The sequence below is a fragment of the Pituophis catenifer genome, unplaced genomic scaffold (assembly GCF_029215685.1).
Source record: "Pituophis catenifer annectens isolate HBS135680 unplaced genomic scaffold, rPitCat1.0.hap2 SCAF_2, whole genome shotgun sequence".
In the NCBI taxonomy this organism is placed as follows: domain Eukaryota; kingdom Metazoa; phylum Chordata; class Lepidosauria; order Squamata; family Colubridae; genus Pituophis; species Pituophis catenifer.
Genome location: NW_027256882.1, coordinates 6,148,498 through 6,161,560, shown reverse-complemented (window position 1 = coordinate 6,161,560; position 13,063 = coordinate 6,148,498). Strand labels below are relative to the sequence as shown.

The window sequence follows — 13,063 nt, the reverse complement described above, 5'->3', positions numbered from 1 at the left end:
TCTGGATGTTGTCTGGACACCCCCCCCCCCCTTTCCCATGTGGCAGCTGGGACCACCTCTGGCTGGCCTTGGCTGATGGGAAAGGAGATTGACAAATCCTGGGCTTTAGGGGCAGGGATGGGAGGAGGGATGGGAGGCCATCAGGCGATCCCAGGGCAGGAAGGAACCTGGTGGGAAAGGTGGGCAGATCCCTTCCAGAGAGGTCAGAGCTGGGCTGGTGGGAGGATCCTTTGCGGGGTGTGTGTGTGTGCAAATTGGCTTCCATGCACTTAAAGTTGATCTTTCTCAATGTTGACAGCTTGACGATGGGTGGACTTCAACTCCCAGAATTCCCCAGCCAGCAGAGCTGGCTGGGGAATTCTGGGAGTTGAAGTCCACCCATCGTCAAGCTGTCAACATTGAGAAAGAGAGTACTAAATGAAGACCAAGCCATTGGAGTGGAGAGGCTAGTGCCCAATTGCTGCCGGTCACTGCAGGGGGGGTCAAAGGTCAAGATTAGCATCCCTTCCTGGCCCCCCCTGTCCTGGGTCTCCCTCCCTCCCTCCCTGGTGGGATGGGCCCCCGCTCCGAATCATCCCCAGTGCCCAGTTTTATGGCCAGCCATGCCAGTCTCTGACGGCTTCCTCGCAGGGAGGCTCCTTATGCCCACCTCCCCGGACAGAAGGGGGGAGAGGGTCTTTTTTTTCCGCTCACCAGACCTCCTTTTTCCTCTGCAGGGGATGATCGTGGCAGGCCGCCCTGGTCCCGAAGGACCCCGGGTAAGAGCTGCGGGCGCTGGGTGCTGGGAGCGGTCGGGCAGGTGGGGCAGGGACGGCTGAAGAGACGCCTTCTTCCTCTGCAGGGCGTGAGTGGGCCGCCTGGCACCCAAGGGACCCCCCGGACCTCCTGGCGACCCTGGAGAGCGGGTGAGTGGGGCACCCTCCCCATTGGGGGTCTCGAAAGGCGCAGAGGGGGAGGCAGGACGGGCTGGGGGCTGTGCACGTCCGCAGGGCAGGTACGCCTGCAGTCCCTGAGCATGTACAGAGTTCTACTATCGCAGCTCACCAGGCGCCCCCGATTCCGTCTCTTGGAATCACTGCAATGCCAATTGTTCCTGAGTCAAAGGTTAAAGGCACTTTGCGCATGGACCAAGATGCCCTTTTTCCCATCGGCTGTCCAGTCCAGTAATTCAATAAGGTTGGAGCTCGGGGTCTGTGGGGCTTCCCACCCAAGTAGGTGGCCTGGAAGGAGCCCAAGGACTTTTTCCACCACCCCTCCCCCCCGGCTGCCTTTCAGCTGTGCTTCAGGGGGATGATGGGGGTTGTAGTCCGGTTAACGCAGAGGGCACCGTGTTGCAGAAGGAAGGCTGGAACTGACACTCCTCCTCAAGGAGGACTCCTTCCCCCATGGGTCCCGACCAGGGATTGGGGCCCGGACTTGTGTGTGTGTCGGGGGGGGGGGGTGTCGCTGTGTGTTTGTGTGTTCCATCAGCCTCTCTGCCTCCTTCGCAGGGTCCCCCTGGACGAGCCGGATTGCCGGGGTCAGATGGACGTCCAGGAGCCCCCGGCACCTCCATGATGCTTCCGGTGAGTCAGGACAGGGAGGGAACATCCCGGGGGGGGGGCGGCTGGGGGTCGGTTCTGCTCCCCAATCCGGGAGGAAGCGGCTGCTGGCTCTTTTGTGTTCCTCCTGTGAAGCTCCCTCGATTCTCCCCTCCTGACCGCAGTTCCGCTTCGGGAGCCCCGCGGGGGGCCAGAAGGGGCCCGTCGCGATGGCCCAGGAGGCCCAGGCCCAGGCGTTCCTGCAACAGGCCCGCGTGAGTCCAGCCGGCCCCCTTCCTACGTTTATGGGGGGAGGGGGGAACCGGAAGAATTCAGAAGAGTAAAATAAACGTCCCTTATTCGGGAGCTCCCAATCCGGGGCACTGCTTTTGAGCCTCTGGGTGCCCCTGACTTAAAGGTGGAGGATGGGTGAGTAGCTGAGAGGGCTTGTGGGACTCTGGGGTGAGGAGAAGGACACAGTGGGGGTGGGAGGATTCATGCCAGCTAGGTGTTGGACTGGGGGGGTGGGCAGGTGACTCCCTTTTTCTTAGCTCTTGGGGGGCAATCAGACAGGAAGCCCCAAACCAGCCTAGGTTCAAAGTAAAGGGGGGGAGGCAGCTCTCTGGAGCCCCCCTCAAGCCCAGTGCCTGATGCTCCAGGGTCTCTGGGGGGTGTCTCTGCTTGCCTGACCCCTTTCCTCCCTTGCCACAGCTGGCCTTGCGTGGCCCTCCAGGACCGATGGGGTACACCGGCCGCCCAGGACCCATGGTCAGTGTGTGTGTGTGTGGGGGGGGCTGGATATGGGGAGGGGCAGTGGTGAAATCTAAAATTTGTTACTACCGGTTCTGTGGGCGTGGCTTGGTGTGTGTGTGTGTAATGTGACTGGGTGGGTGTGGCCAATTTTTTTTTTTACTTTTAAAATCGTTTTTTACATGTAAAACCATGTAAAAAATGCTTTCAAAAGGCTCTGACGATCCCCGCTGAGTTCAGTGGGGATCGTCAGAGCTTGGCTCGTCAGAGGCATTTAAAAGAAAAAAAAAGGCTCAGCTGAACATGAGGGGCGGGGGCAGGGATTTTTCCGAACTGCCTGCCGCCATCGCTACCTACTCGCCCGAGCCAGTCCGAACCGGGAGGATTTCACCCCTGGGAGGGGGGCCTTGGGCCCTTTGGTGCTTCAGCCTCTGCTGGGCCCCTGGCTGGGGAAGGCTGCCCGCTGCGTTTGGCCCTTCCCTCCCCAGGGGCCCCGGCTGCCACATCCTGTTTCCTCTCTCCTAGGGTGAAGCTGGAGGGCCCCGGCGTGAAGGGAGAGCCTGGAGATTTTGGGCCCCAGGTAAGGTGGACTGACTTGTGGGTCCCCTCCCCTCCACCCTTCGCTCTCTAGGGCAACCGATAACTTGGTGCTCTGCTGAGGGCCCTCATGCAGCCGGGATTTGTGGTGCCTGGAAGGGGGGGGTCCCCTCTGATGGCTCTGCCAGCCCCCGGTAGGTCCCCCCTTTTTGCCTGACTAAATCTTGGTCTCTCTCTCTCTCTCCTCCTCCAGGGGCCCCAGGGGCAACAGGGACTGAGTGGCCCCCCAGGGAAGCCCGGCCGTCGCGTAAGTCCACTTTTCTTAGTTGAAGGGGAACACAAGTTGTGTAACAATCACAGCACAACAAGGGAGGAGGGGGAGCCTCCGAGCAGAAGAGGGGGGCCTCCTCCTGACCCCCTCTGTGTGTCTCCAGGGCAGGGCTGGCGCAGACGGCGCACGGGGGATGCCTGGGGAGTCCGGCCTGAAGGTAAGGACCCTGTTTCCACAAGGGGGGAGGACTCGAACTCGGCTCTCCCAGTCCTCACCCTCTGCACGAAGACGGTGCTGGCCTTGCAGCCAAGGGCTCTGGGGTCAGGCCCTCACTGACCTCTCTGGGGGGACCCACCCCGGCTCCCTTCCTTTGGGGGACCCCTCATCATCCCCCCCATGCCCCACCCCCGCCTTTTTCTGCTGCTCCTGCTCCTCCCCCTGCGAGCAGAGCCAGGACGGACTGGGGCGGGGTCTCCTTGTCACCCCTGCGGGGGTCCCTTGGGGCCTCTGAGCCCCACATCTGCTGCCCCCACCCCTTCTCTCACCCTCTTCTCCTGCAGGGCGACCGGGGTTTCGACGGGCTGCCCGGCCTCCCGGGGGACAAAGGATACCGGGGTGAGTGGGGGAGGAGAGTTGGGGGGAGGGTTGGGGGCACACGGCCCGGCTCGCCCCGAGGGGGCCGCCGCTCTTGGAGGGGCCCCTCACTGTGCTGCTTCCGTCCTTGGCAGGGGGACCCCGGTGCGCAGGGTTGTTGCTGGACCTCCGGGCGAAGACGGCGAGAGGGTAAGGCCCGCGAGGACCGGAGGGGAAGGGGGAGTGCGGACATCCCCCTAAAGAACACATCCCATCTTGAGGACTAGCAACTTGAGCTTTTCATATGGACCCAGGGGAGGTCCTCAGGGGGAGGGGCTCTGGCAGAGGGTTTCCCTCTGCCTCCATAAACAGAAATGGGAGGGTAAAAATGGAAGCTGACCCCCTCTTCCTTTCCCCCCACTGCAGGGAGACGATGGAGAGATTGGGCCCCGCGGGCTCCCCGGAGAACCGGTGCGTAGCATCCCCGGTGTGGAAGGTGGGGGGGGGGCAGCAGGTCCTGTGCTCTCCCAGGCTTGCATGGAGAAGGGCATTTAAAGACCCTCACCCATGTCCCCCCACCTCAATTCCTTGGGGTTCCCCAGAGGCAACAAGTGGGGGGGTTGCTCACCCCCCCCCAAGGCTCCTCTGTGGGCCCCTCCCACCCATCCTGCCTTTTCTTTGCAGGGACCGAGAGGGTTGCTTGGCCCCAAGGGGCCCCCGGGCATCCCAGGGCCACAGGTAAGTGCTGGGGAGGAGGGACCCCCCCCTTGCCCCCCTCCCTCGGGGGCTTCCTCTGGCCCTGCCACTGACCACTGACTCTGGCCTGTCTTTCCCTTGGCAGGGGCGTGCGTGGCGGTGGACGGCCCCCACGGCCCCGAAGGGGGGTCTGGTAAGTGGATGGGGGCCGGCTGGCAAAGCAGCGGCCGTGGGTTTTGGGAGGTTGGCCAAGGCATGCTGAAGAGCTTCTGAGCATGCGCAGAGCGCCTTCCCCACCAGTCTTTCTGCCAGCCTCAGGGGGTCGGAGGGGAGCAGCTTCCGAGGTCTCGGGGTCCCAAAAAGGCCCCTCTGAGGAAGACGGGGCCCCTTCCCCACACCTGCAGCCGGAGAGGGCGGGTCTGGGCCGTTTGGGGCGGTGTGGTGGCCGGCTTCGGCCCCGGTGTTACAGGGGCAGTTGTCGTCGTATAGTGGCTGCCAGGGATGATGGGAGCTGCAGTCCAGGATTGGCGCTTGGGGGGTCCCCAGGCGGAGGAAGGATGCACAGGGGAGGGGGCTCTTTGCATGTTCACGGAAGCGAGTAGACGGAGAGGCCAGGGAGTAGATCCCTGCCAAAGAAGGGGCTGGGCTGGATGGTCTCCAGTTACCTCTTAAGGGGCTGATTTGGGAAGTTGAAACGGGATTGGCTCCCGGAAGGGACACCACCAGGAGATCCCAAACGTCCCCCAAACAGGCCAGGGAAGCCACTTGGTTTAGGCTGCTGGGGAAATATGTAGGGTGCATCCAAGAAGCCCCCCCTCCCCCCGGGCTCTGTCTTGATCTGACGCCCCACCTCTGTTTGTCTGAACCAGGGTCCGCAAGGGGAGCCGGGACCCCCCGGCCAGCAGGGGGACACCTGGGACTCAGGTAAGTCCAAGAGGGGCGGAGGAAGACTGGGGTGAGTGGCCGGCTGGGCGAGGGGCAGCGGCTGCTTCTCACAGGGGTCTATACCGCTCGTGGCTTCCCAGCTGTCAGTTCCTTAAGGTAGACTGCTTTTGACTATGGAGGTTTGGCGGAGGATTAAGAGCCCCTGGTAGCTCCGCAGCCTTACCCGTGCCTTGCGTCCCCCCAGGGCAGCTGCCAAAGGGACTCTGGAGAGAAGCAGGTGCCCCCCACCCCCAAACACCAGGGGGGCTCTTTAGCCCTTCATTAGCCTGGAAACTTCCCTGCCCCCCTCCCGCACTTGCCTGGGAGGCCAAGGGCAGCCCCACTCTTCTCCCCAGCAAGAGCTGTCTGGGGGGGCTGGTTTGCTAGGTTCCCCTCCAGTCTGCCTCCCCAACAACAGCCCTGTGAGGTAGGCAGGTGGCGGAACAGTCCTAGCTGAAACTTTTCTGCTGTTGATGCAAACTTTAATTCCCAGTTTGGTTCCAATTCGTCTCTGTTTGTGATCCGAAACCTCTCGGGCACCCCAAAAACTGCATCTCCAGCCCCTCTGTGTGTAGGGGGGGGGGAAACAGGAGGGTCTTGGCCTCCAGGACGCCCCTCACCCCCCTTTTCCTTCTCTGCTTCCAGGGTTTGCCGGGACCGCAAGGCGCCATGGGGGCCCCGGGGGAAAAGGTGAGAGGGGGGGCAGTGGGGCAGGGGGCCCTCTATCCCCAGAGCCCAGGGCGGGGAGAGGCTTCCCGGCCTTCTGGCTCCAACAGGGTCTCCCCCTCTCTTGCAGGGACCCCAAGGGAAACCCGGCCTTCCCGGGATGCCCGGCTCGGATGGACCCCCGGTGAGTGTCCCCCCTTGCCCCAACCTTGGCCTTTCTGGAGGGGCCCAACTCCTGAGTCTGTGCCCCGGATGGGGGGAAGGAGCAACGGGGGCTGAAGGGCTGCCGTGGGGCAGAGTGGTCTCCTCTATCCCTAGGCCTGCTTGGGGTTCCCTGGCAGAGCCCAAGGGCCCCATGGTAGGGCTTCCCCAAGATTTTGGGCCCCCCCTGACCCCCTGCCCTCCTCTCCCTGCAGGGCCACCCGGGCAAAGAGGGACTTCCTGGCACCAAAGGCAACCCGGTGAGTGGACGGGCATGGCGGCTGCCCTGGGCTGGCACGGCCTCTCCGGGGTGGCACCCGCCTGCCCCAGCCGAGCCTCCCCAAGCTGCCCTCGGGGGCTGTGGGGGCAAGGAGAGCCCCTGGGGGGCGAATGGCGGGCCATGAGAAGGGTGGCTCCGTGGCTGCCAAGGGGCCCCATCCTGGCATGCAGCACCATGAAGGGGACCCTCCCCGAGCGGGCACTGCTGCCCCCCATCTGGGGGAGGGAAGGAAAGCAGCGGGGGTGGGGGGTGGGGGCTTTTGGAGGGATCTTAGAATGGGAGCTTCAGGAGAAGTTTTTTGGGGGGGGGTGAGGTGGCCTCTCTGCCTGGGAGCATTTAAACGCTGTAAGAGGAACATTGATCATTTATTCATTTTTGATCGATTGATTGATTGATTGATTGATTGCAGCTGCCCATCTCAACAGGTGACTCTGGGCGGCATGGGTCATATAAGTGGGGGGAGGTTGGGCTTTTTCCATGGGGCCCTTTTGGAGGTGCAATTCCCCTTTGAGCCACCAGGGGGAGGAGCGTGAAGCAGCTATCCGCTTCCTCGATTCTCCAGCAGGGGGCAGACCTGAAACAACTCCCACACACAGACTAAGTCCAAGCGGGACAGGGCAGGTTTCCTGCTTTGGGGGGGGTGGGGGGCTTCAAGGAAAGGGGGAGTGGAGGCATGGGGGGGGGTTTGATGGTGAGTTGATGGTGTGGGGCCTGATCCTGCCTCTCCCTTCCTCCCTTGCAGGGCCCCTCTGGCCCCCCAAGGCCTGGTGGGCTACCCGGGTCCTCGTGGAGGAAAGGTGAGCATGTGTGGTGACCCCCCCAGGGATCTTGTGGGGGGGGAGGGACTCAGGAGGAGGGCAGTGTTGGGCTTTCTTGGGTGGGAAGGGGGGGTCATGCTGGGTCTTCCCCCCCCTTGGGGAGGGGCTGAGCTCCTCAGAATTGGGGGGGGGGCTGGAAGCAGGGAGAGCTCCGGAGGGAGAATGGGGGGGGTTGAGGGACTGAAGGGGTCTCAGGAGCCCACCTTGGCCCCCCCAGTCCAGAAAAGGGCCCCCTCCCTGCACATCCCATGCGGCATGTTGTTCGTGCACTCAGGGACAACTTCTTCCCTTGTCCTGGGGTCTCTGCTGGGAAGCATGGGGCTTGTAGTCCGACCCATGTTGCTGAGTCCCGTGTTCCCCCTCAGGGTACCGACGGCGTCCGAGGCTTGAAAGGGCAAAAGGGAGAGAAGGTGAGAGCTTCCCTTTTGCTTAAGGCTCTGCCCCCCCCCCACCCCACAAGCCAGGCCCACCTCACTCGCATCCTCACAACAACCCTGTGAGGTGGGCCGGGCAGGAAGTGGGAGGGGGAGATGGGCCCAGCGTTACCTAGTGATTTCCACAATGGGGTGGATTGGATTTTGAGTCCCCGTGTCTGATGCCTGATGCCTGCATTATAGACCCCCCCGAGCCCCATGATGCAACCAGGGCTGCTTGAGGTCATCCAGCCCACCCTCCCTTGCCCAGACTCTGTTTTTCCTGCAGTTGTGGCTGATGGGTTTTATGCCCTGAATGGAGGGGAGACATTCGGGGGTTCCAGCAGGGCCTCCCCTCTTTTGCAACCCGGCCCCTTCTTGGGGTGCCCCCTCATCCTCAGAGGAGGCAGATCTTTGGGGGTCCGGGTGTTTTCATGTGGGGTGCCCCATTCCCCCCCCCCTTGCTCTAAATTGACCTTGCTGTGAATCACCTCGATGGGCACCCCTGGAGGGCAGCTGAAGCTCCCCAACTCTGAGTACTTCCCCTCCGCCAGCCCCCCCATCAGAGGGGCAACGGGGGGGGGGGTCTGAGTGGAGTGGGGGGGGGTCCATTCAAAGCCCCCTCCCTCGAGCATCTCCTTTTCCTTCTGCTGTGCAATTCTGTCTCTGAGCTGGCAGGTTCGGGTTTCGGGGGTCCTGGCGTGGCTGTTTTGGGGTCCCACCTGTTCCTTTCCCTCCCCCCTTGCTGAACGCTGCCCTTTGGCCCCCTTCTTTCCTTCCTGTAGGGCGAAGAAGGCTTCCCTGGCACCAAGGGCGAGGTGGGGCCGAAAGGCGACAGGGTAAGTCCTCCCACGGGGGTGGGGGGTGGGGGGAATCTGGACTGGTTGGGCTGGCCCCTCGGACGACCCTCTGCCTTCTCTGTGCAGGGTGAGTTGGGGGTCCCGGGATCCCGTGGGGAAGATGGTCCCGAAGGCTCCAAGGGGCGGACGGGCCCCCCTGGCGACCCCGGCCCCTCCGGACTCACGGGCGAGAAGGTGCGTAATGGGACAGGGAGGGGGCTTCGGAGTTGGACCTCCCCCGCCTTCCCCACCTCTGCTGACCCTCCTTCTTCCCCTTCTGGCAGGGCAAACTTGGGGGTGCCGGGTCTCCCTGGATATCCCGGCCGACAAGGCCTCAAGGTGAGTAGGGGTGGAGCGAGTGGGAGAAGAGAGCAGGGGGTGGAAGGGGAATCGGGGGCTCCCCGTTGGGGGTCGAACTAGCCGAGTGAGCTGGAGGGGGGGCTGGTCCCCAATGGTGGCCCTCCCCTCGTTTCTGACCCCCCCTTTCCTTTTTCCTCCCCAGGGTTCTCAAGGTTTCCCCGGCTTTCCCGGGTCGAGCGGAGAGAAGGGGCTTCGGGTAAGTAGCACCCCTTCTTTTTGGGGGACCCTCCTGGGGCCACTCAGAGGCCTGGAAGGGCCCTCAAGGGAGCCAAGAGGAGGGCCCCCCGAGCTCCTGCAGGGAAGTGAGGAGGGTGCAGAGCATCCCACAGTCCCAGAATCTCTCAAAAGCCCCCCCCCCAGCCCCCACAGCTTCCCTCCTATCACCTTCAGTCTGCATAGTGTACTGTTGTTGGTTGCAGCTCCAGCTGGGGTGTGTTTGTGTTGGCTCAACACAAGAGACACAACACAACACAAGGAGACAGACGGAGCCTACAGAGGCTCCATCTGTCTCTCTCCTTCCTTCCTTCCTTCCTTCCTTCCTTCCTTCCTTCCTTCCTTCCTTCCTTCCTTTCTCTTTCTCTCTTTCTCTGTCTCTTTCTTTCTTCTTTCTTTCTCTTTCTTCTTTTTCTCTCTCCTTCCCTCTCCCTCTCCCTTTCACAAAAGTTGACATCAAAGAAATGGCCTGCAAAGTTTCTCTTGGACGCTTTTCCTAAGAACTCTGCACATGCTCAGGGTCCTTCCAATGCAGGATAAGGGGCCCTTGTGAGGGATCAGGAAGGAAGGCTTCCGTTCGTGTTAGTGGAGCCCCGGAATAGCCCCTCCTGGGATGTCTGGGTGCAGAGGGGCAGGGCGTGGGGGGGATGTTGTGGGGAGGGGGCTGCTTCTTAGGCTGGTCTTTGCTCTTCCCCTCCCCTCCCACAGGGTCTCTCTGGGAAAATGGGACCGCGAGGAGAACGAGGACCCTCCGTGAGTGACAGGGATGAGTTTGGGGGGAGGGGTCTGGCAGGGGATTTGCCCCCCCTTCCCTGCCCCTTTCCCTTCTGGCGCCAAGTGCGAAGGACGGGTGGAGGGTCTGGCGGGGTTTGTCACCTGCTGGTGGCTCTCAAGCGGGGGTGGGGTGGCCCCCGGGGTGAAGGGCTGTGGCCCACGGACGGACGGACGGACGCTCTCTCTCTCTCTTTCAGGGCCCCAGAGGACAGCGGGGGCCACGAGGAGCCACTGGGAAGTTCGGAGCCAAGGTGAGCCTGATGGTGACGGTGATGGGAGATTCGGAGGTAGACTGCTCCTGGATCTGGAGGTTCCATGTCGGGAAGGAGGGGAAAGTTGATAGATTTTCAAAATCCGAAAGAAAAATTTGGAGGGGAAAGGAAGCTAGTTGCACATACCGCTTGGGCATCTGTGCGTGATAAACTGGCACATTTACACAAACCGTTCTCTGTGTCTGGAAGCTGCGATGCCCGGATTTGCGCAGACGGGCATTTCTTCCTGGCACTGCACCCTTCTGCCCCATCTGCACACAACTCAGCGGAGGGTTCGGCTGCCTTCATCCGACGTTTTTAACACTTAGCGTTGGTGCAAATCCTCCCACGTGGTTGTCTCTTATGCCGACGCAGAGAAGCTCAGGGCGTCCGGCGGGCTGACCGCGGGCACAGGGGCCCTGCCCTACGGCCTGACCCCTCTCTCTTCTCCCCTCAGGGCACCTCTGGTGGCGAAGGGCCCTCGGGGCCCCCAGGCGAACGGGTAAGCTGAGCCTCCTGATTTGGCCCTGTCCAGCAACTGGACACCTGGCCTTAAAACACCTGGCGAAAGGAGGGGTCCCCTCACCCTCCGTGCTCCACCATGGGGGGCTCCCGTCTGGAGGTGGATTGGGGAGGGGGTCTCTGTGGAAGAAGCTGAGCAGGTTCAAGAGCCCCGGAGACCATCATCCTTTCCAAGCCAGGGCTGCTGAGCTCCGTGGCCATCTGGAGGTGCTGAGTTCCCGTTTGGGTCCAGCTTTGGGGGGGGGCACTGTGGCACGACCCCTAATGGGGGGGTCTCTCCTCCTCTTCCTCCTCCTGCAGGGGCCACCAGGAACTCAGGGGCCGAGCGGATTCCCCGGACCGAAAGGCCCCCCGGTGAGTCACGAACCCCTCACCTCCTCTGTCCCCCCACCGTCTGCCCCACTCCCCAGCCACTGACTCTGCCCCCTTTCTTTGTCCACAGGGGCCCCCCGGGAAGGACGGGATGCCGGGCCACCCGGGACAGCGTGGAGAAGTGGTGAGCGACGACCCCGTTATGTCCCTGCCTTGCGAGGGTCCCCCAGCCAGCTACTCCCCCCCTCCCCTCCCCCATGGGCTGATGTGGGGCTCAGATTAGCCCCCGGGAGCCTCTCCCCAAACCCTGGCCCCCTCGACGTTTCGGAAATTGAACTTCCGCTCGGCCTTTTAAAACAAAAAATCAGTCTTTGTTTTAAGTTTTGAAACCCTGAGATCGACTTTTTAGATTTACGTCTGAATCAAAACGGTTCCTTCCTCCAGCATCCAATGGTTGAGATTAACATAATAATTTGTGCAAATTTCCTGGAGGTTTCATCGAGAACCGTTTTCTAACTCAAACCAACCTCACAAGGTCGGTTTTCTGGGGAGGGGGGAAGGGACTAGGAAGAGGCCACTTTCAGAATGAAAGAGTGATACAAATCAAAGAGGCCAATAAATCTAATAAATTACTAGCCAGACTCAGAGTTCTTCAGTGCGCTCTGCACATGCTCAAGGGGCCTCCTCTTCTCCATGGGCCCCCCCACCTGCTCCTGGCTTTAGAGACTAACAGGGAAGACTCCGGTTTCACTTTGAGAGGGTTCCGGGTGCGAATTCCGCCCTTTCCCGGCTAGGCTGGGGCAACTGGGTTGGGCCCGGTTCAGAGGGGAGGGGGTATCGCTGCCCCCCCATCTCCTCCCTGCCACCCTCTCCTCTTTTGTCTCCCAGGGACTGCAAGGCAAGGCTGGATCCCCAGGCGGTCCCGGCATTGTGGGGCCACAGGTAACGACGGATGCTCCCGGAAAGGGGGTGGGTGGGTGGGTGGGAGGGCGGGGCAGCAGCCCTTCGAACGGCCTCCATCCTTGCTGCTTCTTCTGACAGGGGTCTGCGGGGGAAACGGGCCAGATGGGGGAGAGGGGCCACTCGGGCCCCCCAGGACCTCCAGGAGAACAAGGCCTGCCAGGGCCCTCCGGGAAGGAAGGGACCAAGGTAAGTCCCCGTGGCCGGCCATGCAGAGGCTTCCTGCCACCCCTCCGTCCCCCTCCCCTCCCTTGTGGCCCCTATGGAGGGGGGGTCTCCAGGGGACCCAGGGCTGGGCACCCACTTCCCCCATTTAGCGGCTGTCCCCCCCCCCACAGCTGTCCCTCGTCCACCGGGCCCTCCCTGTGAGAGGTGGCTTGGCCGTGCAGAGAATCGGGGGGTGGGCTGCCCTCGTCCTCCGCTGTGGGGCCTGGGGGGGGCATTGTGACACTCCATGTGTTTTTCAGGGCGACCCAGGAACCATCGGAAGCCCCGGGAAGGATGGACCCCCAGGGCTGCGGGGCTTCCCTGGAGAGCGAGGCCTTCCTGGCACGGCTGTACGTACCTGGCCTCCCACTCGAGCGATGGTGGGCGCGGGAGGGGGGGGGAGAGACCCCATCTGGGGAGGGAGCAGGAATAGGAAGTCCCCATAGAGGCTTTCTTTCTTTCTTTCTTTCTTTCTTTCTTTCTTTCTTTCTTTCTTTCTTTCTTTCTTTCTTTCTTTCTTTCTTTCTTTCTCCCTCCCTCCCTCCCTCCCTCCCTCCCTCCCTCCCTCCCTCCTTTCTTTCTGATCCGTTCTAGAGGGGTCCTTGGTCCCCCTGGAAACCTTTCCAGGATTCTCCGTGCTGGATTTTCCCTCTTGCTTTGCCCGAATAAAAGGCTGTTTCTGAGAAGGCAGCAGGTCCTGCATCTACAGAGCCAGGGCCGGAGGCACCTCAGAGGTCATCTAGTTTAGCCCATGGGCTGAGCTGAAAGAGAGAAAGCGAGAGGGAGCCACCTGCTCCCGGCAGACCCCAGAGGGGCATCCCAGTGGCTCAGGGGCTGCCCTATGGCAACTGTTACTCAGTGCTAGACTGCTCCTGAGCTGGAGGTTTCATTGGTACTCCCCAGCTGCCGTCCACCTCCGTCCTGAATCTCCTGCCCCTTTCGGGTGGCCCTCGTTGGACTAGGAGGTGGTGGGTTG

At 62.1% G+C, this 13,063-nt stretch overlaps 1 protein-coding gene across 1 annotated transcript in view; it reads left to right on the top strand.

Moving 5' to 3' along the window:
• Positions 1-13,063, top strand: part of COL11A2 (collagen type XI alpha 2 chain) — a 39,668-nt gene that overhangs the window by 14,793 nt on the left and 11,812 nt on the right. Inside the window, 33 exon segments of the mRNA XM_070933321.1 lie at positions 717-758; positions 842-874; positions 876-905; positions 1,491-1,565; positions 1,706-1,795; positions 2,232-2,294; positions 2,803-2,850; positions 3,061-3,114; positions 3,242-3,295; positions 3,639-3,697; positions 3,807-3,861; positions 4,078-4,122; positions 4,336-4,389; positions 5,217-5,252; positions 5,254-5,271; positions 5,917-5,961; positions 6,068-6,121; positions 6,354-6,398; positions 7,161-7,172; positions 7,174-7,215; positions 7,602-7,646; positions 8,435-8,488; positions 8,576-8,685; positions 8,773-8,827; positions 8,991-9,044; positions 9,770-9,814; positions 10,033-10,086; positions 10,544-10,588; positions 10,909-10,962; positions 11,051-11,104; positions 11,809-11,862; positions 11,962-12,069; positions 12,348-12,437. Of these exon segments, the coding sequence (XP_070789422.1) occupies positions 717-758; positions 842-874; positions 876-905; positions 1,491-1,565; positions 1,706-1,795; positions 2,232-2,294; positions 2,803-2,850; positions 3,061-3,114; positions 3,242-3,295; positions 3,639-3,697; positions 3,807-3,861; positions 4,078-4,122; positions 4,336-4,389; positions 5,217-5,252; positions 5,254-5,271; positions 5,917-5,961; positions 6,068-6,121; positions 6,354-6,398; positions 7,161-7,172; positions 7,174-7,215; positions 7,602-7,646; positions 8,435-8,488; positions 8,576-8,685; positions 8,773-8,827; positions 8,991-9,044; positions 9,770-9,814; positions 10,033-10,086; positions 10,544-10,588; positions 10,909-10,962; positions 11,051-11,104; positions 11,809-11,862; positions 11,962-12,069; positions 12,348-12,437 (1,776 nt within the window).